The 22,332-nt window shown below is 46.6% G+C and overlaps 1 protein-coding gene across 2 annotated transcripts in view; it reads left to right on the top strand.

The window, feature by feature from the left end:
• The window catches only part of NTN4 (netrin 4), a 49,163-nt gene that overhangs the window by 10,978 nt on the left and 15,853 nt on the right, over positions 1–22,332 (top strand). For both annotated transcript variants that reach the window (XM_065043334.1, XM_065043333.1), the window contains exons 3-4: positions 10,708–10,995; positions 20,680–20,806. In XM_065043334.1, coding sequence (XP_064899406.1) covers positions 10,708–10,995; positions 20,680–20,806 — 415 coding nt within the window. The remainder of the gene's footprint in view (positions 1–10,707; positions 10,996–20,679; positions 20,807–22,332) is intronic.

The raw sequence follows: 22,332 nt of genomic DNA, 5'->3' as shown, positions 1-22,332 counted from the left end.
GCCAGCAGTGATGAGGGTGATGGCCAGACCCAGCCCAACTCTTTGCATTATATCAGTGAATTTACCAAGACATGGGAGCCATTATTTCATAAGCACAAGAATAATGATTTATAGGGGAAAAGTTAATGAGACAATGTAAATGAAGGCAGGCTGGAGTCAATGAAATTATGTAGGACCCTGGAGATGCTGTCATCCAAAGCCCTGTTTTCACTGGTTTTAGCACAGTGGGTGGAGGGAAGCTTCTCCCTTCAAATAATAGAGCAGCAAAAAGGGGATTCAGAGAAAAAGGGTAAACCTGAGGTTAGTTTTTAATCTGTGCCTGGGAGGACAGGAGACAAGGGCGTTTCTGGGCACACGTGGTCTTTGGTCTCCGGGGAGTTTTACCATGAAAGGTACTTTCCCTCCAGAGATTGGGCACCATCAGGGCTGAGTAACACAACTGCTGTTTTCCTGGCACCAGCCACCTGCTTTTTAATTTTTCTGCACATGGAGTACCAGAGATGATACTCCCAGGTCCCTGGGACAGGTTGTGTCAAAACCATCTCTGTCTGCCACAGGCAGTCCCAGAGCAGTGACATGTCCCTTTGCTGGGCCTCCTGGGTGCTCTGCATTTCTGGAGAACCAGGATATGCAAGGGGCAAGATGCTTCTCCAACCTGCTTGGTGATCGTCACCATTGTTCCCCCCATTGCAGCTACCCCACAGGAAAGTCTCATTGTCTCCTTTTCTCTCTGGCTTTCCCAGTGCTTTTGACACTTGGAGATTGTCCCTCTGCTTGGCCAGCTCTTGAAATGCAACCACCCCTGTGATGGAGCATAGCCAGTGTTTAATAGTGCATATCAGCAGTCCTCCGTTTAGAACAGCAAATTTCTAAAAACTGCACATCAAGGCTTCTGGATCAGCCTCCAATTATGGCTAAAACAAATTATTCCTCGGAGTGAGTTTGACCAGTCTGTGAAAGGGGGTATATTGTAGGCTGCCAACAGCAGGAGGGAATGAGTCCCAGTGCTCCTGGAGATCCTTTCCAAACTTCTTATGTAGGAAGTGAAGAGCCCTGTACCCACATGAAACAAGAGGAATTTGGGGAGGCAGAATTTAATTCTCTAAATTGGCATCTGGCCTTGGTAGCAAGACTATTGCTTCCCTTGAGAAAAGTGCCATGGGATTTTAGAGGAGCAGCCAGAGCTTCTCTTCAGGCACTGCACCCCACTGCTTCACTTCACAGTTCATTTTTGGCATGAAGGGAGGACTGGCTCTCTTATTCAGCTCCCAGCTTTCTGTCTGGAAAGTGAAGCTGCCATGTTTCTCTTTGGAATTTCTGGGTACAACTGGTTACATGGGAAGTGTGTAACCTAAAGCAGTGAACTGACACATCTCAGAAGTTTTGGATCAAAAGCTCACAGGGACTTAATCTGAGATTAATTGCCATGCACAATGGGTGTCAGCATGAGATAACTAATCCACCAACGTTCAAAATCCCATACAAATGGTGAAGTCCTCAAATTCTCCCTGGGCAACATTTCCAGGAAGAAAAGAAGTTAATATCCAAAAACAAACTTACTAGACACATGCATCATGGTTCTCTATCACCAGTCTCTGCACAGCGTCCCTCACTGCTGTGGTCAAAATCTGTAGCCGTGAGTTGAAAGGGCAGTGCTGTTTTTCATGGCCTTTTTGACTATGTGTATTTACATATAATTCAGACAGGTGTTCTTTTTCCCCAAATTAAGTGTAGCCTGTGGTAACTAGGTGGTTTAAGCCACCAGCTCTATAGACACAAAGCCTTTTCATTGAAGACAAGAGCAATTTGAAACATATTCATGAAATCGGGTTCCTCTTAGGCTGAAAGAAATCCCCTTGAGCCCTAGTACTGTCACAGACAGTCTTGCCAACACGCTAACCTTCTGCCTTGCAGGCTTTTGCAGTGGTGCGTCATGCTCAGAAGCTGTTAAAGGGGTTATTCTGCAACTCTGGGGTGTGAGCCAGCTTTTCTTACAGCCCTGCCTACGAACAAGCAAGTCCAGTTCTCTGTCTGGCTCTTTGGAGTTAGTTCCAGGTTTTCTTGGTCTTCTACACATACAACAGGTACTGCCGGCAGGCCAAAGCTGAGACCATAAATCTTTGTGGGGATGGGGAAACGAGGGGAATTGCTGGAGGGAAGAGTATTTTAAAACCATCTTTCTTGCTGATCGGTCAAAGGGCTTCTTCGTACCACCAGCTGAAATGTGCTGGTTTATTATCCTGTGTGGCACAGTGCAGCCTTGGAAACAGGGATTCTGAAGATGAGAAAAAATTATTTTCCTTGATAGTGCATAGCTGATTATGTCATGCATCTGGAAGATTTTGTGAGCCAAGAGGCTGAGTGTTTCTATCTGTTTGATGAGTGAATGTAGTGATTAGGTGAAATAAAGCCATTGTGGAATAAACTATCAATTCTTGGAGAAGCATTGTTAACTGGAGGTGAAGAAATCCAAATGTTTTGAGCTGGAGAGAGATTTTTCTGGTAAGAATATTACTTCTGTGATCATTGTCTCCCTGAAGACAGGCATGACCTAGCAGTGTTTCATTTTCATCTAGTGAAATTGTGCGGTGGGATGTTGAAGGGAAGCTGAGAAGATGGCTCTCATCTGATTGATTATTGCCAGAATAGTCAAGGATCCTGAAGAAATCCCAAAGCTCTTGCCTAGCTGCCCTCATGCCTTTCCCAGCCCCTCACAAGCTGGCTGCTGTGAGTGAATAGGAGTTCATCCTATACAGCTTCTTGCTTTTGAGAATGGCAGAAGAATGCCTTGACTTCCCCAAAAGATAAATGGTGCCTTGGTATAAAATAACTTGCCAAGATCCCTGCAAGGGCCAGTTATTTGAAATAGTTGGATTTTCCTCCTGAATTCTTTATAAGATTGCCTAACTTTTGGATGGCGAGACAAGCGATTATTTGCCTTGGTTTATGTGCTGTAGGGCTGTAGGTGTGGGCCAAAATGGAGTGCCATTTCTTCAGGACCTCAAGGTGCTCAGGGACTACCACTGGTGGTACACAGCGAGTTTGTATCACCATCACTTGGGGACATGGACAGTGCTTCGCGCTGTTGCGCGGAGGACAGGGTCCACTGCTCAGCTTGACCTTAGTGTCTCTGAGGGTCACCTCTCTGCAGTGGCGAGGCAGGTTTCCCATTTCTAGTGTTGTTTCATCTCTCCTGGGTGACACTGAAGTGTGAATGTGCCATGCAGGGGATTGTCGGACCTCTCTGTGACAAAAATGAGAGGCTCTTCTTGCCTGCAGTCCACTTCATCTGACAGGCAAAAAAGAAAAAAAATATATTAGAGGAGCTGGTGGGTGATATTTGCCCAATTCAGGCTGATGATCTTCCCACACTGTGTGAATTATTTACAGCATCTGCCAAAAAGGGTTTTTTTAGCATAGGATCATTGCAATGGACATAGCACAGAGATACACATGGTTTTATCTCTTAAAAGCTCTTTTGCTTGGTGTGGCAATACCTCAGATAATTCTGTTTTGCCAAAAGAGGGTACCAGCATTGTGGCTTCTTCACAGGGGACGAGCCCACCAGGCTTGGTTTTCTGAAGGAACAAGATTGTTTTCATAAAACTTTTAGGAGCTTAATGCCTTTAAGATATATCTCCCTCACTAAATGAACCAGATAGCTTCCCATGACATCGAGATTCAACTTGGCCCCATAGTACAGGCCGATTAGCCACATTTATTTAGTGCCTGCATGCCAAGAGACACTGGAGACTCCTCATGCAAACCTTAACTTTTCCTTTAAACGCTTACCTAGACATCACATGCCCTTTTGTATGGTAGTGCACATCCCTTTGCTGTCTCTCTATGTGGATAAGACAACAAACCTTATGTTCTCTTCATTCTTATTGGGTTTTTTTCCCCCATTTTCCTGAAAAATACATCGAAAGGAATACAATTAAAAAAAAAAACAAACAAATAAAGCAGTACTGAATTTATCAAATGCACATGAGCAGAATAGATGGATCACTAATATGGACACATCATTATTACAGAGTGCTTATTTATAGATACATTCTTATGCATCCAGGTTGGATGACGCAGGGTACAGTCCATCAGTGTCTTTTATCTGGAGATCTTGTTGGAAGGGAACCACGGACCACTTTGTGCAGTGTTACCACCTCGGTTTTTATTTACAACCGAATGAAAATGTGGTTATGTTTTAAGTATTTGTTTACTGCTTTTATTTCTGCTGTATTCCCATTAGCTGGCTTGTTCCCCTGCATATATGCTTCTTGAGTCTCGCATCCATTTATTCTCTCTGTCTGTAGTTTACTGGTCTTGTCATTTTGTGAACCATCTCCTGATGCTTTCCAGGCTTGCGGGTAGAAGCTCTGGCTGAGGCTGGTCTCCTGGCTGGAGGGTTGTGCCTCCAATTGCGTACGCGGACCTGGGTAAAGAGGCACATGCTTGGGGGCTGCACGTCCCTGCCCATGGCCTCTGCAACTGTGCCTATTTCTGAAGGTCTGTGAGGAAGAAGCTTCTTGTTGATCACGTGTATCTCTTCAATGTCGTGGACAGTTGCAACCCAAAGGGCCCTGTTTTATCTCTGTGGACACTTGTAACTTGGCAAAGGTCCAGGCCTGTGCAGCTGCAGCAGGTGAAGGCTCCAGTGGTCCAAGATGTGCCTGTGACTCATTGAGAAGGCTTTGCTGGTGGCAAATCTTTCATTGGTTTTGTTGACTTCCTCAGGCAGCTTTGACTTCAGAGCCAATTTTGTTGCTCTCAGCATCATTCATTAGCATTTTCCTTCCCACTGTGGATATATATAAAGATGTCCTTTCATTGCCTCTCAAGTGTAAACATACTAGGGTACTTCTTGCAAAGGGACTTTTATGTATTTATAAATCAAGGTCATTCTGGTGCAAGTGGTTACTTGAGTGCACCACGTTCATGGCTGCCATTTTATTTATATACAGGGCTACATTATTGCATCTGTGGAATGGCAAATAGCTAAGGCTTCTTGCGCCAGTAAGACAAAATAAAGTAATCAACACAGCAAGAGTTGCTCATGACAGCCCACAAGGAAATTGAAACACTGTGGAAATTTATTAGAGGGTGTCTATGTAATGTGGAAATTTATTAGACGGTGTCTATGTAATTACGTGCCCAAACTGCAGACAGCTGGAGCAGCCTGGCTGAAGAGCAGAGTATTTTTATTCCATGGCATGTGTGAGGTGCTGTGGAGCAGCTTCTCTGCTCCTGCTCCCCTGGGAGTGGAGTGGGGTCCCTCCTGCCACCACCGGGCATCCCACCGGGAGGGTCAGGAGAACCCAACCCACTCGAGGTCTAGCAGTGGCTTTCCTCACTCAGGGATTGCAGTCCGCAGTTCTATTTGGCTGTGTAGAAAGACTTCTCCCCCACCGAAAAATCCTCATGCAAGTTCTAAATCACTTATCCGACAGCATAATTCCATGTGATGTGGAAGTAGCAATACCCCAAATACTAATATATTGTTTTAAAGACAGGTTCTTTTTATTTGCCTCCTGGTTTGTGACATTTGCACTCCAGATATGAGAAATTGCTAGATACTTAGTTTTAAGTGGAAGCTGAGATAAAGATTTAGTTCCTGGGATTGTGTTTAAGAAGAATCCCAAATACTGTAGGATTTATAGTGAGCTAGCAACAATCCCAAATCTCATAAGATTTATCATGAGCTAGCAACAATCCTAGATATCGTATGATTTATTGCAATCTAGCAACACTGAGGATTAAAATATCTTTCTGATAGGATGTATTATGGCATGTCTAGCATAGAAGTGCTGTGGGTTTTCAATTTATTACTTACTACTTGTTCTACAAAATAGAAAATTTGGATTAGTGTGTGCACTATAGAGCTGCTGATGTAAAGATCCAGGCCTACCACCCTTTACTATCATACATGGCACCGACTACTGGGTGAAGTCACATTGTCTACCCAGCTTTGTAATGCTGAGCTTTGACATATGGTTGATAAGACACATGTGTGCAGACAGACTTCAGTGGGAAAGTCAGAGGTCTGGTCACCATGGGACACTTTCTGGTGAGGCTCACTGCTGGTGAAATGGCCAGATTTTGCTGCTGTTGCTCCTTTACCAAGGGGCTGGGTGAGATCCCCTGGGCATTGTGGAGCTTTCTCCTGGCAGAGGCCTTGCTCTGTGAAAACAAGAGTGGCATCAGCTCTCAAAAAGGATGTTGTCCTGTACCTCCTTGAGCTATTATCTCCCTTGTGTAATCACAACACAGCTTTCTTTGACAAGACGGGCATGACTTCTCCCGGTACTTTTGGGATAAGAAGAGTAATGGACTTGATGGCTCTGCAGGCAGCAACTTCTCTGGGGGGTGAGATGGAACTGCTGTCCCCCCATTGTGTCTCACAGAGGGGCTGCCCAAACAGCTAAAAAACTGACATGACTTGTGCCAAGACCACGACCACAGTGGCAGAGCCACTGGGGAGAGTTTCTGTCCCTGCAGGTTGAGCCAGGCGCCTGTGTTTTCTGTATAGTTTTAGCAAGATAAACCCGGAGGGCTTTGAGGAGTGGGGTGGCTGTGGAGCACTGGCCCGACAGAGTCTATCAGAGAGAAGTCCTGCCCGGTGGCACCAGGTAAATTGATGGGCTCGCAAAACCCCATCATCAGATACACATGCATGTTAGCAGTATATGCTTCTTGAATCCTGCCTACGTTTCCTCTGTGCCATTAAAATTAAAGAATATTTTGGTTGAGGAGTCCTCTGACTGCAGTAGCCCGGGGCTGCTGGCAGAACTGTAGGTGTGAAAACTTGGTCAGATTTGCTGTGCAAATTGTGGTTCATTCATAGGTGAGATGCTGCAGACCAGGGCTCATGGTATCAGTGAGACAATTGCATGGAAAAGTCCAAGGAAAGGTAAAAGCATGAAAGCTGTTACCTGTCTGTGTGTGTGGTGCTGGGCAGACCCATAACAGCTGTATGAGGACAGTGTGGTGATGTGCCGGCTCCCAAGACAGGCTGGGATGAACCAGCAGCATTAATGACTGCACAGGGAAATCCTGCTGGGAAACACATCCTTGACCTTATTGTACAGCCTCTGGGGGCTCCAGCTCACTGTGCTGGAGCAGAGCGAAGAATTGCTATTTGTATGATGTCCTACATGTTATAATGACAGGCTTGTGTTTTATTAAAACAGAGCTACTGGCATTTGGGATGGAGCGATGAGGGTGTTTACTCTCTTGGCAGCACTGAGACCAGGCTCACTCTGTTCCATTGCACTGCTGTGGGGTGCAGGGTGGCTCCAAAACCGAGGCCAGGGCTGCTGGGCACAGCCCGAGTGATACAGGGCAGCTGGGGAGGAGTGGCTGAGAGCCCACAGCCCCTGGGAGTTACAGATAGGGCTCATGTTTAGCATCACTGTTTTCAAGTAGCCATAAAAAGAAATGTTTGTAACATTTTAGGGCCTGAGAGGGAATACAGGCTCCACTGAAGTCAGCAGCATAACTCCCCCTGAATTCCACACAGACAAGATTTAACTCTCTTGGCTCAAAGGCGCTCAGGGTTATTGATTTCCTTGCTGCGATTGTCACGTGCATTAAATGGAGATAGATAAACAAGAAAAACTGAAAATGATGAGAGGATTCTACAGCTGCATCTAGCATAACTTCTTCCCAGTTATATGTTTCCTTCACCACTCTCATCCAAATTAGGACAAACAAAGAATTACCTGAGAAGTAATTTATATAATTGCAAGTCACCCAAACTGCTAGTTTTTATGGAATATTCTCAGCCTGACATTTTCCATCATCTCCACTAAAAGAAAATCAGTCTCCAGCTTGGATGTTTTCCAAGACATTCTCTTTCCATATCTGAAAGCATCTTGTGTTCACAAAGCCACTAAAGAATAAATGTGATCAGAATTACATTGATTTAAATTTGGGTAAATAACATGCCTTGGGGAGAGGTGCAGGGCCTGATAATTGGGTTAGTTGGGTTTCTGTTCATATCTCCTTGATATATATATATATGTGTGTTGGTTTTTGTTTTTTTTTTTTTTAGGAAAGCAGAAAAAAATGTATGTTCCTGAAAGAGAGGGGAAAATAACCCGCCCTTTTGAAATGTGTTACTATTTATTAATATCCCTCATCAGACTCCACTCTGCCACACAAGGGGTGTACAGCTCGCTAGCCTTGCCCTCTGACCACCTCTCCTGGTTAACCTTCTCCCTTATCAATGTCTTTCTGGCATAAGATGCTGAAATACCTTTGAGAGGGAGCATCTGTAGGATGGCGGTGTGGGGCTGCATCCATGACGTGCTTGCCAGTGTACAGTGTCTATGGGCACCAGCGCGCCCAAGCCCCGCAGTCACTGGTGTGCTGGGAGGAACCACACTTGGCAGGTTGAGGGGATGCGCAAAAGCACACTGCCATCATTCAGCTCCAAAATGAGTTCTAAATCTCCTTCCAGGCCAGAACAAAGCTTTCTCCAACTGGATCCTGGCAGCCCTGGAGAAAAGCCAGGCAGCCAGCAGGCAAAGCCCACAGGCAGGCGAGCTGGCAGCAACAGGGGCATTATTTCCAGGACACATGAATACTGGTGAAAGAGAAGAGAAGCCTTCGCTAGCCGAAATGTATCAGCTGCATCCTTTGGGAGGAGTGGATTTAGGGAGAGGAGGCTGTGATGACTGTAAGTGGCATCGGGCACGCCACAGCTGGGCACCCTGCAGCAGTTCCTGGCCAGTTCTGTATAATCTCTTTGTCAGTGACCTGGATGAGGGGATCAAGTGCATCCTCAGTAAGTTTGCAGATGACACCAAGTTGGGTGGGAGTGTTGGTCTGCTGGAGGGTAGGAAGGCTCTACAGAGGCATCTGGACCAGCTGGATCGATGGGCTGAGGCCAATTGTATGAGGTTCAACAAGGCCAAGTGCCAGGTCCTGCACTTGGGTCATAACAACCCCAGGCAGCGCTACAGGCTCGGGGAAGAGTGGCTGGGAACCGCCTGGCAGAGAGGGATCTGGGGATGTTGATTGACAGCCAGGTGAATATGAGCCAGTAGTGTGCCCAGATGGCCAAAAAGGCCAACAGCATCCTGGCTTGTATCAGGAATTGTGTGGCCAGCAGTACTAGAAAAGTGATCGTGCCACTGTAGTCACTGCTGGTGAGGCCCCACTTTTAATATTGTGTTCAGCCCCTCACTACAAGAAAGACACTGAAGTGCTGGAGAGAGTTCAGAGAAGGGCAAGGAAGCTGGTGAGGGGCCTGGAGCACAAGTCTTACAAGGAGCGGCTGAGGTAACTGGGGATGTTTAGCCTGGAGAAAAGGAGGCTGGGGGGAGACCTTATCGCTTTCTAAAACTACCTGAAAGGAGGTTGTAGCAAGGAGGGTGTTGGACTCCTCTCCCAAGTAGCAAGTGACAGGATGAGAGGAAACAGGCTCAAGTTGTGCCAGGTTTAGATTGGATATTAGGAAACAATTTCTTCATGGAAAGGTTTGTCAGGCATTGGACATGTCCAATGTTGTCAGGCTGTTGTCAGGCTGCCCATGGAAGTGGTCGAGTTGCCATCCTTGAAGGTGTTTAAAAGACACATAGATGAGGTTCTTAGGGACATGGTTTAGTGCCAGTGTTAGGTTAATGGTTGGACTTGATGACCTTGAGGGTATCTTCCAACCAAAACAATTCTATGATTCTATGATTCTGTGATAAGAAATAATAATCCCCCTTTGCTGCTGCACACCTCCTTGCTGTCCATAGGGGGCTGGCCGGTGTTTTGAGTGGTGTGGATTGTCAGTGGGACAGTGAGGCAGTTTGAGGACATTTTAAGCCACTTCTGGGAACAGTACATCAAACTATTAGACTGCATCACACCCTCAAACACTCATCAAGCAACTGATTGCATGTTGCTTACAAATTTTGTATTTCATTGAGCCTTTGGTGGCTACTCAGTGTTTAGAAAGTGTCACTGTAAATTCAGTGTATGAGTAACTAATACATCATTTTATAAGAATGGCAGTTATATGGGTTATATGCAGTTTCTGATGTTGCACTGTAGGCAGCTAGACCAACAAGTTTAAAATAAACCTCTTCAGGAAAATTGGTTATTTTTATCTAGTGCTCTCAATTTTCAACTTGAGCCAATATTTACCTATTCAATCAGGCTGAAGTTAAAATCAAGACTGACTGATAAGTATTTGTTTAAACTTCAGAAGCCCCCCACTTTTCTTTCTTTCTTATCTCAGTTTTCTCAACTATCAGCTTGCTGTCACTAATCGCCACACCTAATCACTTTTCCACTAGGAAGCAGCCTGGGACTGATAGGAGCCAAATATTTGGAAATCTGAGCTTTATTTGTTAAAAAATACACCCATTCTGGGGGAGGGAAGGTTAATGAAGAGTCCCCCACCTGAGCATTGCCTGCAGGACTGCCGGTCCCTGCGCTGGACCACGCTGCGCACCAATGGCACACACCTCTGCTTTAAATTAATGGCAAAATTTTGTTTGACACCTAGAGGGTCCATACTTCATGTGTAAAGGGGATCACAGGGGGTCACTTCACACACACTGGGGTGGAGGTGGATTTGCTGCTCTCATCACTTGCGGAGAGGGAGGAGCATCAAGGGAGCCCGATGTGTGTTCCCAAAGGATGCTCCCACCGCCTGGCCCACCGCAGGGCTGGCTGACATCCTACTTTCTGCTTCCCTTGCTGCGTTTCTCTGCCCAGGTGATCTACCGAGCCCTGTCACCACCTTACGCCGTGGAGGACCCGTACAGCGCGGAAGCCCAGGCTCAGCTGAAGATCACCAACCTGCGGGTGAGGCTGCTGGAGCGGCAGGGCTGCCCCTGCCTCCCGGCAGGCCCGGGCCCCCAGCCCCCGAACCCTCCACTTCCCCTGCACTACGCTGTCTACGACTTCATCGTGAAGGGCAGCTGCTTCTGTAATGGCCATGCTGACCACTGCGTCCCCGTCGCTGGATTCAAGCCCCTCAAGGCGGCTGGTGTCTTCCATGTGGTATGTACCTGCACTCAAAAACATCTGCACTGCAGGAGAGAAGAGTTTTAAAAATTATAGGGAACGGTATAGGGTACGGTATAGGTCCAAGTATATGGTATTTGACATGTGATGCCCTGAATTCCAAGCACAGTGAGCAAAAGCAGTCTTTAGAAAGGTGGTGGTCTCCATGCTGGGCTGAGGCACTGGAATTCCCTCATCCTTCAGTGTAGGGTCTGCCAGGACTCTTGTCCATCAAGGGTACTCCACAGTAATGTTTATATTTTAGGTGGATGCTTTAAAAAAAATAAAGCTGATAACTCCTTTATTTCCCCAAATGCTAATTCTTAATAACACCATATCTAAAAGGTAATAAATGCAGGACATTTTGATGAGGGAGAGGAAGGAGAGCTTCTCTGAAGGTACTAGGGATCTTGTGACTGCCATTTCTTCTGGAGGATCCTCAGATACTGGATGGGCTTCTCAACTGAAAGGCAGAAGAGCTGGGGTTTGCCTCTCGTTCCCAGGCTTTCCATTGCACTTTCCAAAACCCTGTGCTCCACTTTCAAGTGGGCTCACATCACAAGAGCTCTGAGCTCAAATCCCTTGGGATTGACTCACACCCAAAATCCAGACCTCCTACATCCCAAAGAAGTGAGAGCCGCTGACCCTTTGGGGAGGTGATGGGCACAGCAGCAGCCAGTGAGCTGGACAGCTGTGACTTGCCAGTGCCCTGCAAGCCTGGGTGGCAGCCCTTGCTCTTGCTGCCCCCAACATACCTTGTCTTTTGTGCCTGTCTCAGAAAGTCCCGGCTTTGCTGGCAGAGGAGTGGTAGGGAAATCCAGGGCAGTTAAACATATTGCAGTGAATACTGTTAGAAATGGAGACATCATAAAAACTTCAGGCGGTTACTTGAGGTAAGGAGGTCTGGCATCTGTCCAGCTCTTCGTGGAACTCTCTCACTTAAATTATGGTCTCTGACATGGAGCAGACAGCATGTTTCCCTTCTAATAGAGCCAGTCTTGCAATGTCTTTAAAATATACCCATCTGAAAGAATGCAGCGCTATGATTGATAAGGCTGTTTCAAGTAGCACTGCTCTGCTTTCCATAGATGTTCCCTGAGCGAAAGTCTTTGAAAGGAACTGTTAGCCTGGGATTATTTCGGCGGGATACAATTGCACAGGAGCGTGCACCAGCATACCGCTGAGAGTCAGAGCAGACCTTGCAGCCAAATACGCTTCCAGTACAACTATACCCTATGGAAACCATAGTGTGCAGGTAGCAGGTGGTGCTGTGGGAAGGAAGCAAGTGCCAAAATCGCACTGAAAACCAAAGCAAGAAATAGCAACAGGCCCAAGCATGGCCTCAAGGGAACTGGAAATTCAACTCCAGTTATAAATATGTGTGTGGCAGGAGTCCCAAAGGTGACGTTTCTGCAGCGAGGCTGACTCATTTCACTGTGCCTTATGGCTTGTTCCACATGTCCCATGAGGGATGGGCTGATGTAGGGATGATGTAGCCTCATGGTTTGCAGGGAGAGTCAGGGAATAATAAGATATTTCCTCTCCCAATACAATTTTTTCCACCATACGACCGTGATAGGTGGGGCTGAGCCCAGTCCATGCCAGGCTCCTGCCTGCTGCAAGGCTGCTGTGATTTGGGACTGTGGTAGCACCCCATTTGTGCATACGGTGCTGAGGTTTGCCAGTGTGTTCCTTCAGGATGGGAAGAAAGGATTATTTCCAAGGTGACAGCAAGGCACATGTGAATGAGCAGAAAAGGGACAGAAGATTGCGAGGTCAGTGGCTGATTAGCTGTGAGAAGTCAGAGGAACTTCTGAAAAGAGAGTAGGATTTCTGAGAGGAAACATTTTTGTACATTTCACCTGAAAAGGTCACATAAAAGAAAATTCTGAAGAATTACGGTCAGTCATTCAAGGGTGAGATAGGGACTTGAGTCTTGCCTTTATGTAATGATCTACATGGGGTTTTAGCAGAACCTTCACTGTAATACTGAGGACAGCAAAAGCTGGGAGGCACACTACCATTTCATAATCTGATTATAAAATCTAACTCCGTTTTTATGCTTGTTTAGACCAGAGCACTCCTGAAGAATATCCCCTAAGTTAGGGAGTTAACATCAACATTTAAGCAAGTTTAAGATCCTCTAAAAAAAAAAAAACAAAACTTTTCCAAAATAAGTGTGTGCAGGTTTTCTTAACTCCCTGCTTGGTCTCAGCCCACAGGCAAAAAATCCTAACTGCAGGCTTAGTTTCAGTCCCTCGTTGGCCAGCAGAACTGGACATGATATGTTTGTTTTTCTCTTGGGTTGCTCTGGGCAATAAGCCGGGGTGTTGTGGCAGCACTGGGCACAGTGCCAGGTCTTGAGCAGATCTTGCAAAGTGACCAGAAGCATTTCAGCCAGCTCACCCACAGGGCATCTGACAAAGCCACGTGGGGATGCAAGGATCCTGGTGGCTGCTGCTTGGGCAGTTTTGTTGCAGGAACCTGACCTGGCAGGCCAGGATGCTCCACTCAGCTCAGGACATCGGCCCAACTCACTGTCACAGGGTTTCCCCCATCAGATGTATTTTTTCTCGATGGACGGGCTGTTGTGTGCTAGAAGCTGACAGTTTTGAATAATACTTACCCAGGACATGCTTGGGGTGGACAGGGTGCAGGTTGCAATTGGGGTGATTCCATGGATGAAGAGGGGCTCCTTCCACCCCAGCAGAAGCAGCTCTAGCTCCATTCACTGGTGTGGGAAAAGCTCCTTTGCGGTCCCTCTGAGTCAAGTCAGAGCAAAGGTGGACTTTGCAGAGTCCAAGCATTCACTGTGGGAAAAAAATATTTCACATTAGTCCCAACAGTAAAAAGCAATAGCCAGGGCCTGATAAAAGGTTTGTTTCTGTGCCCTCACTGCCATCCAGCTGTGAAACTGTCCATGATGCCCCTCGCTGTTGCAGTTACTGTCTTGGTACCACAAAGCAAAGGTTGCTGGCACTTCCTAAAGGAGAAAGGAATTTGTGTAGAAAAGCTCTGGGTTCATTTTAGCATCAGAAATGCCATGTCAGCCTTTAGGCAAATTCTGAATGTACAAGTGGGGCTCCTGCTCTAGGGGAGGGTATCTCTCCATGAGCTGCAGGGGAAGCCTACAGAGAGGACCTGACTGCCTTCCAGCAATGGCAAAGGCTGCACTTCATGGGCAGTACAGTCCTGACTGTCCCTTGTTATACATTTGTGCCACAAACAGCTGTCAAGGTGACACAGATACTCTTCCTTCTCTTCCCCACTCCTCCCAAATTTATTCAAAGGGTTGCTACCCAAATCTCACCAACAACAGCCCAATGCACAATCAGGAAAAGATGTGCGTGGACAAACACAGCTCACACTGTATCAGGCAAAGCAGGTGGATCAGTTTGTGAGGTGCTGCTTCCCTACCAAGATGGTACTGCTGCCATTACACTTACACGCTTTGGTAGTAGTCCAAGGTGCTGTGTCAGTGTAAGCCAAGGACTTTTCCAGGAACTGTGCTTTATTTTCTAGGCTGAACAGACAAACCACTTCAGGGAACTGACCAGTGAATGCATCTGAACTTGATTTCTGGCAGCTGCCTGACAATTAGGCACTGAGGCACATATATACCTCATCTAACTTTAGGCGTGCAGTTGATGTACCTAAGTTAGCCAGCTCATCTCCCTGGGCTCCCTCCATAGTTATGAAGTGGAGGGGGGATACACTGTGGCTGGGATCCCAGTAGACTGTGCTACCATGCTGAAACACTTCTGTATAGTCGAGCAGGGTGAATATCCCTCCCCCTTCCCACATGGCCAACCCAGTTGCTGTTATAAATTGCTGCCGTGCTATTGACATCAAAAGATGCTGAAGGTCTTCTCCAGCAGCACTGACAGAAGCCTATTGTACCAGGAATTAAAAAAACCCCACCAGACCGCCCCCACACCCTGGACAACAAGCTTTGTATTCTTTCACAAGAACGAGATAGGATATGAGAATTTTCTCATGCATAAATTTGGTTGTCTGGTACTTTGGGAAAGAATACCTCCCGGCATGCTGACAGCAGCCAGTAGGCATCAGTTCTAAAACTGGCACAGTGGCTCAAGCTCAACACAATTTAAAAGCTATCGTCAGAGACTCAGCATGAATGCTCTGATTTTCCTTTAGCCTCGTATCATGCCCATTTTCTAGGAACATAGGAAAAAACAAAAACGAAACCAAAAAAAAACCCACCACAACGGAGAAAATACTATTTTAGCAGTTCCAAGAAAGAAACTCTATTAAAAGCAGTTACCCCTCCCAGCTATTTAGCCTATTTACGCTATTAGGTCTTTGGGACATTGATTTTCTTTTAGTGTGCATTTGTGTTGGACTCTATATAGTGGGTGAGTTCTTGCAGTATAAATCAGTTCATAGCAGGTGACTGAAAGCATTTTTCTCTCGATGCAGCATTTCTTTCTCACTGCCCAACAATTTAGAACATGGTAAATAAGGGGGGAAGTATTTTATAGGACATGACTAAAGAAAAAACCCTATATATTTGCAATCTGAAAGGAAGCACTGGAAGGTTATAATTCAGCAACAAAAGGCTCTGGAAGGAAGCATGCCCTAGCAACTGTCTTTGTATAGAGAAATCAGTCGCTCGTTTATCTTAGAGAAGTCAACTTTTGTAACACTGTTTGCATTGTGCCCTCTAATGACTGACGTTGTGACGGGGCTGTCCAGCTAAGAAGGGAAACAGTGTGAAAGTGAACTGGGATGCAAAGACCCCATGACAAAATGAAAAATGGTATGAGGAGGCTTTGCCACTTAAATGATTCAAGAGCCGTGTGAATGCTTAAAGGGGTAAGACGTACTGGGAATTGTGTTTGTGTACTTAGCGATGCTCAGAATGACCCAAGTGGGTACGCCTGACAGTTATATATAAATGGAGGTGAATAAAAAGGGAAGAAAAACCATCCTCCTTCCCTTGTCGATGTATGGGGGTCACATTCTGCATTCAGAAATGTGCTGAGATGCTGGAGAAATCCTCAAGGCTGGGTACATCATTTCCCCACTCTGCCTTGGGTCCCAGCAGAGCTGCTGGGCTGGTTCCTCAGCCCCAGCTCCCAGCTGCTCTGTGGCACGACCAGGAATTTACAGGGCACCGCAGTCTGGTGTCTGGTACTCCTACAGCTCATAGAGGCATTAATTTTGCCCAGTGTAGGTAGTCTGTTGGCTGTTTTTCACCTGCCAGCACTTCTCTTTTCCTTCTATTACCCCTTCTTGTTGTCCTGTCTTTCTCCTGTTTTCAGCTGTCACAGTATTTCTTTGTAACTAAAAAAAAATACCTTTCTGCCTGTGGGCTGCAAGAAAGGGCTTGCTAGCATCCACCTTCCTTTGTTGTTTCCAATGCATGAAAATCTTTTCTGTCATGCTGGAATTAAGTAGAAGAAAAAGGATATTTTCTTCAATGGGATAAAGGTAGGATGGAGAGATTTTTTTAAAGCAGAACTCTTTTGCAGGGTAATCGTTGTAATGCTATTGAAACAGAATAAATACATCAGCCCGAGGCAAGGTTTTTGAAGCACTTAGGTCTGAATTTCATTAAATTTCTGGGAAAAGGGGAAAAAAAGGTATTAACTAAACTGTTACACTGAGAAACAAGTTATTAAAGACCCCAATTCCCTTACTCAGCTGAGGCTGGCCGTTTAGCTGTTTTGCTTGTTCATTAGTGGGTCTGCACCCCACTCTGCCTGGCCAAGAGGGATGGGACCACCGTGAGACCTGGGGTGACCTTGGAGAGGCAGAGGTTTCGTCAGGTCCAGCCCATTTGAGTAGCACTTCTGTAAAGGCTCAGCACGGCAGAAATTGAGAAGCCTGACGCCTTTTCCAAAGCTTGCTTCCAAAACTGGAGCCCAGGTGGCTGCATCCGATGCAGAGCCAACTGAGCTGTCGTGTCCCATGCCTCTCTGGGTGCTCAACCAGGTGTGAATTCCACTGAGGTGACAAGTCCCCAGCCCTGCAGTGAGCAAGGGTGCACAGGTTTGCAAAGTTTGCGTGGCAGGCTGAGCTACTGCGCAGTCATGCCAGCCCATGCCAAGGTGGGCAGAGGATGTGCAGGGTCCACAGCAGGATCTGGGCTTGGGAGGGAAGATCTGATAAAGGTGCTAATGCATCTGGTTGTGACAAAACCTGGGGGAAAGGTGAATGCAAATCACAACCCTTATGACTGAGAACACGTGGCTCCTCCTGGCCCGGATGGTGACAACACCACAGAGTCAGCTTGATAGCCCAAACCCAAACCTTGCCTTTATGCATAAGTCAGAATAATGCTATTCTAATAATTTTTAAGCTTTTAAGCCAAATCATTCATTTCCTTCCTCCATAAGTCAGAATCATGCTATTCTAATAATATTTTAGCTTTTAAGCCAAATCATTCATTTCCTTCCTCCAAGGTGCATCGTACCTTTACAAGCTATTAGCAATGCGAGGAACATCATGCCCTGCTCTGCCCTGGGGTCTGTCTAAACACCAGCTGGCTTGATTTGAACCATGTCCAAATCTGGCTCGTTTGCAGCACTCCTTTCCACAGCATCTGAGACCCCACAGGCCCGCTCTTGGTGCAGCACTTTTTCAAGTTTGTGAACCCTCTTTCTTTAGAGTTCACATACAGATTAATATTAATAAGTCAGTGCACAGTTATTCAGTGGATTACTTATTAGCTCGGTGTGCCAAATTAATGGCTGCACATCAGGTTCTTGGGATACCCATCCTCTTCTGTTTTATTTTCGCCCACCTCCCCCTGTTCTGGCAACACAGTACGCTCTATTATACAGTACTTGGGCTTTCAGAAAATGCAAGCTCTTATGCCTTGGGACCGTGAATGCTCCTTGGCGGGGAGTTTAGTCTCAGTCTCTGCTGGTGTCTTGGGACTCTTAATCCTTTGAGGGTTTCTTAGGTGCTTCTGAGTTTCAGAGTTGTACATTATTAATGCTGAGTATCCACTGTCTGATTGATTGAGACCCCACTGATTCTTTGTGTGGCTTTGGCAAGGGGGGAGCTCAATCTGAGGGGTCAGGCTGCAGGCACAGGCAGGGGGAGCACATGTCCCCACAGTGATCCCGAGAGTCCCTGTGTATTAGATATACATATCCCTGTTTGCGAGTCTTCTCCTACGTCCTTCTACGACATCATGATGGCCAGAGCACCAAGGGGTCACCTGCTTTTGACCATGGCACCCTCTGACCTTCCCTTCCTGATCATGCACGGCCCGGGTCTGGTGGTCCCTCTACCCCAACAGCTGGGACAGTCCTGTGAGGAACACGCTAAAGGATTTCTCTGGTCACAGACATGGTTCAGGCTGCTACAGCCTGTTTAGCCCTAACCACCCAATGGCCAAAGGGCTCACAAGAAAACCCTACCAAAAATGGCATCAAAGAGTTAGGGTTCCATCAAAACCACCAGAAGATGACCACATGACCAACATGGGTTTAACCAATTTCTGTTTCCATGCAAGTGGCTGCTTTTAAATGTGTGGGAAGTAGCTCTGTAACATTGGTTTGTGTGTGTTGACTTTGCCTAAAAAGTATATGAGAGAAATTTTATTGAAGAATGATAATTTAGGAAAGTGAGGCATCTGGGAGTTTGAGGAATGTTTTGTAAGTGGTAGCAAAAATGAAAATATGAGAACACAAGACACACTTTGAGAATGAAATATTCCCTCTGCAAATTTGTTTTGTTCCTTTTCTATATTTGCTTCTCATTCTTTTCAAACATTAGCAAACATTTAAGCATATATCAATATGATAAGCCAACTACGGACCAACTAGTATCTGCGGTGAGACCAATTGTTATCTGCGGTGGGGCCAAATAGCACAGAAACCGATGTTATCTTAGTATTTGCACTTTAGCTTAGATGTTTGCGCATTCTGTCTGACTCCATCTGTATCTGTCCATTGCTCATACCGTCCAGTTGCTGTATTGTATTTTGCTTATTCCTGCTTTGATGGTGCAGACATTTTCATAAGGCAGGAAAGGATCACTTGAAAAGTTTTTGAAAGATGTTGCTGTTTGCGTTGCTCCTGAAAAGTGTTTTAAGGACTTTCAAGGTCAATCTTGAAGTTTTATCTGTACTGGTTACGTCCGACCCCTGTAAGATAACAGCTGAAATCTATTCGTTAAAAATAAATAAATCAGAAAGTCATTATTAGCCAGGAGTGTGGGGGATGTGCATGTGTGTGCACCTGCGTAGCAAGCAGGAGCTGTTTACAACATGTTCAAGGTCTTCTTCTGTTTTGTTTACTGTTCAGGTTTTTCACAGGAGCCTTTTTTGGTGGCAGGTCTTGACAGCAGGTCACACAGTCAGGAGCTGCACATTTGTAAAAGCACAAGTCAAACAGCGTGGAAGGCAGCATTTCCCAGCAGCAGCTAAAGCCATGCCGCAGCTCTGGGCCAGATCACCAGCCACCCCCACCACTCTGTGTCCCTCCCGATGCTGGAAGCAGCCAGCGGTTGGTGCAGCTCCCCAGCTCCGTTGGTTTTGTGGCCAACCTGTGGCATGGGCATGGGACCATGGTGGCAGGGCAGCGGCTGAGGTCTCCAGCTTGTTACTGTTTATTGTCCTCTTTCTCTATCACTTTCCCTGCAGCTGGAGAAGGATGGGGCACCAGGGTGGTGAGGCACCGTTCAGCTCGTGCTCCAGCAAATGTAGAATGTAGCCATGCATCAGACATCTGGAGAGACTTACAGCCAAAATGTTCTTGGTGAAACTGTATTTAAAAGCAAAATGTCTAACAGAGTAAAGCTGAAAGCACAGGCAGCCACTGAAATAGCTATGGTAGGTAGCTGCCCACCACACTCTCCAGGAAAAGGCAGGACCTTGCCGACAAAGCTGTGCTGCTTCAGAGCTGGATTTCGTTGCATCCAGGGGCTGCCAGGCTGTTCTTGCCCTCTGGCTACGTCCTGTTTTCTTTGCATTTGCCAACAGTATGAGTAATGCCAGCGGCTGACAGGACAGCTGGCACCAAGCATGCTACGCTGGCTTTTCATCTCTAATTACCCCCTTACACTAAGCTGTCTAGCTGTTAAATTATCTCTCCGTCATGAACACATCCAAGTACAGTCACTCATAGTCCTTGTGCTATCCTTGGTTCTTCCTTTGTGGGGCAAAAATTCTGCCTAGGATGAGTAGATATCTATGTTGCAGGGGTTTGAATTTCTTTTTTGTTGTACTTATTTATGTTGGTGATGGCTGGGCACACAGAGCTGGGTCCTGAGGCTGTGGGTGTTATTCCTACAGTACTGCAAAGGTGTATTCATGTTTGGGAAGGAGAAAAAGCAGAAGGTTTTACAGTGTTTCCCAAGGGTGCTTTGAACCTTGCTTTTTTTAATCTCTCCTAGAAATTCATGCTGCATCTGGAAACTCTCTGCTACAGATTCTTTAGATCTTAAAAAAAAAAAAAAATGAAGGTATGATTACACAATACCATGACATGCAGATCCACAAACACAAATCTAATTGAAAGTGTAACTGCAGAATATTTGCCTTTGACTGAATTAGACATCAAGGCACACGTCATGCCAGCCCTCTTTCTAGTCTATGTAATAGTGCCTAGCTGACATGGTATCCCCTGTACATGGGCATTGCTTGTGCTCCAGAGACCCTTTGAGCTTCGCTGTGGGTGATCCTTGCTCTCTTTCTCCTACCAGGTCCATGGGAAATGTATGTGCAAGCACAACACAGCAGGGTCCCACTGCCAGCACTGCGCCCCGCTCTACAACGACCAGCCTTGGCAGGCTGCTGATGGCAAAACCGGAGACCCCAAAGAGTGTCAGTGTAAGTAGCCAGCTGGGAACAGCTCTCCAGAGCCTTTGTCAGGGTGAAAAGCTTCCTCTTAGGCTGAGGGGAGACCTTATTGCTGTCTACAACTATCCAAAAGGAGGTTGTAGCATGGAGGGTGTTGGTCTCTTCTCCCGAGTAGCAAGTAATAGGACAAGAGAAAATGGCCTCAGGTTGCACCAGAGGAGGTTTAGATTGGATATTAGGAAAAATTTCTGCATGGAAAGGGTTGTCAGGCATTGGAACAGGCTGCCCATGGAAGTGGTGGAGTCACCATCCCTGGAGGTGTTTAAAAGGTCCATAGATGAGGTTCTTAGGGACACATTTTAGTGTCAGAGTTAGGTTAATGATTGGACTCCATGACCTTGAGGGTCTCTTCCAACCAAAATGATTCTATGATTCTCTTTTTACGCATTTCTCCTGTGTTTCCAAGAGTCAGAAGATACCAGGGTGGTGGGCAGTTGCTTGCGAGGCAGCTCAGTGAGTGGAGAATCAATGCCAGATCCTCCCAGCACCCAGTGCATGTTTGTATGGTGGGGATGACCGTGTTCACAAAGCCCCTTGATTGTAAATCCTCACAAGACTGTTATTTGTTGGTGTGTCCTTTCTGGAGGACCAAAGCACATCTCTTTGAGATAAGGCTGTCTGCTTCAGACTGCAGCCTGTCAGGGTGCTTTGGAGGTGATGGGGGCCAGCATTGTCTCCTCCATGAGCACTGCTGACAAACATGCTTGCTGGAGGTATGGCTTTCTGCTGCTGGACATGGGCTCTACTCGCTGCCAGGCGCTGGGGGCAGGAGGAGCCATGGGCTTTGTGGGAGTTTGAGGATTTCTTCTGTGGTGCCAGGGAGGGGTGCTCAAGGGTGAGTGCAGGCTGCAGGGGACCACAGGGCAATCTGCTCCACTAACAGCAGCAGACTAGACAGAAAGGTGCTGAGAATTAACCACACCACCCCGGGAAGGTTTGTGGGTGTACTGACTGCTGTCCTGCTGCGGCTGTGATGCTGTGAACACCTCAGTTGACATCAGCCTGCCTGTGTGGGCTGCGGTCCCACTCGCTGCAGGATGGATGTTCCCTGAGGTAATTACAGGGATTCCCTGTTTCCACCAGCAGCATTTGAGGAGCAGGGGTTGGAACAGATCTCCCTTGGCCACTGAATTCAGGTGTGTGGGCATCCAGACTTCCTCCACTGCCAGCGCAAGGAGAGGGGGTTCCTCACCCTCTCTCATACACATCCCCTCCACCTGCTTTTTCCCCTCCACCAGATGCAAGGAGCATCCTGCATCCTGATAGCACCTGTGTGGCAGATGCTGTATGGGGCACTGCTGATTGCTAGAGCAGGGAGGGAAGGATCCTGCCCCAGCAGAACCAGTGAATGTGGGAGGTCTCCCTGCATCAGCCTGACCAAGTTTCTGTCCCTGTACCAGAAAACTTGTATTAGAAATTTTTAAGAGTTAAATTATTTTTTCTTAAATGTCACCTGTAGAGGTTGAGAAGTGTGGATGAAAATGTGATGATGCTTC

This window comes from Columba livia, chromosome 1 (assembly GCF_036013475.1).
Source record: "Columba livia isolate bColLiv1 breed racing homer chromosome 1, bColLiv1.pat.W.v2, whole genome shotgun sequence".
Taxonomy (NCBI): Eukaryota; Metazoa; Chordata; class Aves; order Columbiformes; family Columbidae; genus Columba; species Columba livia.
The sequence above is the reverse complement of the archived record's forward strand: the minus strand, read 5'-3'. Positions and strand labels throughout refer to the sequence as shown.